This window comes from Schistocerca serialis, chromosome 11, assembly GCF_023864345.2.
Source record: "Schistocerca serialis cubense isolate TAMUIC-IGC-003099 chromosome 11, iqSchSeri2.2, whole genome shotgun sequence".
Lineage (NCBI taxonomy): Eukaryota > Metazoa > Arthropoda > Insecta > Orthoptera > Acrididae > Schistocerca > Schistocerca serialis.
The window spans coordinates 141,528,559-141,532,771 of record NC_064648.1 but is presented as its reverse complement, the minus strand read 5'-3'; the positions used below and the strand labels follow the sequence as shown (position 1 = coordinate 141,532,771).

The 4,213-nt window shown below is 41.2% G+C and overlaps 1 protein-coding gene across 1 annotated transcript; it reads right to left on the bottom strand.

The window, feature by feature from the left end:
• Positions 1–1,328: 1,328 nt before the first annotated feature.
• On the bottom strand, positions 1,329–1,784 carry LOC126426550 (ankyrin repeat domain-containing protein 65-like). Its single transcript, XM_050088452.1, has one exon. The coding sequence runs from the start codon at positions 1,782–1,784 to the stop codon at positions 1,329–1,331; it is 456 nt and encodes a 151-aa protein (XP_049944409.1).
• Between the last annotated feature and the right edge of the window lie 2,429 nt (positions 1,785–4,213).

The window sequence follows — 4,213 nt, the reverse complement described above, 5'->3', positions numbered from 1 at the left end:
CTTCTCTGTCCTCTTACCCCTCTCTCTGAGCTCAAGCCTTGTTTATTGTTATTGAGAACAAAACCTCGATTGGGAACTGAAGCCACTTAAAATGAACATGTACGCTAGTTGAGACCATTGGTATACAGTGTGTTAGAGACACCTGTCCACATGCTGGATCTGTGAAGACAGTAGCTGTAATGAGAGTCTTTGTCATGGTTTTAATTTGTCAGTGGTTAGAATTACAAAGTTAAGGATTCTGTAGTGTTTTCCTAATAATAAGCCGATAAGCCATAAATACTAGTTTCTTGTTTCTGTAAAAACGATTGCGAAGAAGAAAACAAAACATTACAATACTGTGTACACAATTTGTCTTTGAAATTATACATAAAGAGAAAGAATATATAAGGGAGAAACAATTTGTCTAATGGGTTACACGCCCCCCTATTGTAGTTCAAACTGTAGGAAAGATACCGAAACAACACATTTTCACAGTACAGCACACGATTTTCTTTCACACAGTCGGTTTTAACAGAAAACCTACATGTTGCCATTTAGAAAAATATGTAACCTAAACCTGACAAAATGTTTGTTAGGGTTTAGTATAGAAATTCGAAATAAATCGCTCAAGCACTTTTCGAGGGTTTTGTTAACAAAGTATCCCCTTTTAATGTTAATTAGAGCATTGTGCATAAATTTCAAGTAATTCACTCAAGAACTTTTCCAGCTATTTGGTAAATATATTTATGTATCATATATGTTAAAATTGGTTGTTTGTTAGAGTATCATGTAAATATTTGATGTAATACAGTGAAGATTTTTGGCAACAACATTTCCCCCTTATTGATTAAAAGTATATTCGTATGTTATATACATTAAAAGTATATAGCCTATGTCCATTCAATAGTTCATGGAAGTATTGTGTAAAACTTTGAACTATATCAGTTGAGAACATTTCGAGATGCTTGGTAACCTCCTTTCCCCCGTAAATGTTAGAGAAACATTTATATGTTATAATTGTGAATGAAGTACATAGTATATATGCAACTAAATGCTGATGAGAGTATCAGGTGCAAATTTGAAGTATATCAGACAAGAGCTTTTAGAGACTTTTAATAAAAACTTTTCCTCTTTACATGTTACGTATGTCCTGTATCTGTCTGACTATTCATTACAGTATCATGTGATAAACAATGAATTGTCCTTGTATAGTAATACAGATTAAAACTTGCGCCAACCCCCTCTTAAAATTTCTTTGATGTGTGGTCCTTAAGATGTATTGTGTTCAAACTTTAAAAAAGGGAATAGCAAATTTTTATGCAATACAAGAAGAATTTAGATAAAAGTCTTTAATCACAAGATTTGTTCAGTGCTAAATAGTTGTACCGTGTCTGCTTCTGCCCACTGTTACCCCTTATGTCCCTCCTCGCACCGGCCAGCAGCAGTGCCTTCGCTGCATATGCACACCCCCATCTGGCAGCCACATGGAGTGGAGTCTCCCCCGCGTCGTCCTGGACATCTACACACGCTGATGCCGCCAGTAGCATCCGTACAATGTGCTGCTCGCCACCTCTACATGCAGCCCAGTGCAGAGGCGTCATCCCATCCGAGCCCCTGACGTTGACACCTGCTCCGGCATCTATCAGGCACTTGACAGTTTCTTCGTGGCCATTCACCACTGCTTCATGCAGGGCAGCGTCGCCACTGGCGTCTGTCGCGTTGACTGGCGACCCCGCATCCAGGAGTGCCCGCACTTGGCCGGTCTGACCCTGAGACGCAGCAATGATCAGCCACCCAGCCAGCATCTGTTTCTGCTTCTCAGTCAGGATCCTGTAAATCACATTATGATTTACATCAGTTTTAGTATAGCAGCAGTGACATGAACATGACCTCCACAACGTATCTAAAACAAACACACACACACACACTCACACACACACACACTCACACTCACACAGAGAGAGGGGGTTCGGAGATCCAAAATGTTACTCTGTGAAAACCTTGTTTGAAATCAGTCATATAGGTAGTCAAGTAACGGCTTGAGTGTCATAGCTGACAACGAAATGAATGCACTTATCAGCAGGTCGAACTCGTTCAGTCTCTACTAATTCAGTTGTAGGGAGATGAGAAGCCAAGATAATGTGACAGTAGTGTACTGATATTGAGGATGCAAACTGCATTGGCACAAAGACGTCAAAGACACCTTATTTAATGATACATAAACAGAAAAAAATAATGAATAAATTCTAGTGTCCGATTTCACGCTCTGCTTTGACCTCAGAGTGAGCAGTCGGGACGACGTGGGGTTGGTTGCCCATAAAGCGTCCTGTGTAGTTAGTACAGATAGATTCCCTTCGTATTTGCTGTGTATTTGAGATAGGAGTTTTCTAGACACCAAAGCGTTTGCATTTGGTACCTGTAATAAATTGTTGTCTCAGCTGTGATAAGCAGAATGGGCGGGCATCACGTCACGACACGGTGACGTCAGCCCGTATTCACACTGCCCGCCACGTCATGTCACGTCAGTTCCATCTCAGAGCACAGTATCGCAATTGAGGAACTAACAACGACAAGGGTTATTAATGGCCAAAACAATGTTCATAACCTGTGTTCTACATCAGTTTTGTTTGATGAAGTGCTGAGCAGTGAAACATTTCAGATCGTCGACCTGTCTGTGCTACGAGAAAGTGGGAGTCTGCTCTGTTATGGTAAAAACTAAATAATTTTTCGTTTTCAGATGTCTGACATTGCTCGTGTAAGAACATCCGAAAGAAAAAACAATGAAGTCGACATGCATCATTTGGAATTTGCCACAAAAACAAAGCATAATAATAACAATAAAGATTACGAAGATACAAAATCACAGTATCCGCTGTTATAAAACCAGTGAGTGCGGTAAAAATAGGTTAATTTACAATGTTAGCAGACGATGATGCCATCAAAACTTTCTTCCCGAGAAACCTAGACTAGCCATGACGTGACATGACAGTCTGTTGACAACTAGTGTTAATTCCGCCGTTTGTAGTGCATTGTGGAATGTTTTGACGTGACGTGATGTACTTGACGGCGAACGTGAACTGACCTTAAGCAAACAGCGTCGTCCCGAGATCGTGTCACGGTTTCAGCTCAATGTTGACAGCATGCGCAGCACGCACTGCTCACTCCACAGCTTTTTCTTCTCTCTGGCTTTGACCGACGTCATGTCTGAGTCGCAGACGCTACTTAGAGGTGACATCTGAAGGCAACGAGGCCTATTCCTAAAAAACGAATGTACCACAGAAAAAAAGATAATGCACACAAATACTATAAAATTGCATTGTAGCTCATGCAATTAATTACATAGCCACCAGTTACATCGCAAAGGAATTGAGATAACAAGAAAGCAGGTAACAACAGAAAAAAAGCATACATGCATCAAATAAATTATCACAGTTTACGCGAGCAAGTGAAAGAACCATATGCCGCCTTAATAAAATCCACTAGAATATCACTGGCAGTAAACTCGTAATATTGTGGAATAGCGGTAATACTTAATAACAGGGACTGAATCTAAGGGGATATCGCGAAAAAGTGGGAGTTCTTGGCGGGTACAAACTAAAATCTAACGCAACAACCGCGAAATGAGATAAATAGTAGCGTGCAGGAGACGTATCGATACAGACTTCAGTCAGAAAAATACAAGGGAATTTTAAAATGCTTTCAAAGAAGTAATAACAGCGAACAAGCAGGTGGGCCTTCACTTCAGATATTCAATAGCCAAACTGATTATCAACAACAAACACAACTCTGTATTATAAGCAAAATACTTCAAAATCTTGTAAACTGCGAGGAACCAACACAACCACTAATTTCCAGACAGCCTCGAAAGGAAAACCCACCTTCAGAGCCCCTATACCGCAGTAGACTGAACAATACGGCCGGCCGAGGTGGCCGAGCGGTTCTCGGTGCTTCAGTCTGCAACCGCGCCACCGCTACGGTCGTAGGTTCGAATCCTGCCTCGGGCGTGGATGTGTGTGATGCCCTTAGGTTAGTTAGGCTTAAGTAGTTCTAAGTTCTAGGGGACTGATGACCTTAGAAGTTAAGTCCCATAATGCTCAGAGCCATTTGAACCATTTGAACAATACGCTGGGCAGCCAAAAAACAACAGGGTGCCAGAAGAAGACGGGATATTGGCTGATATGTGAAAACTAGGAGGGAGTGGGCAGCTGAAACCTTTTACGAGGTCACGAGATAC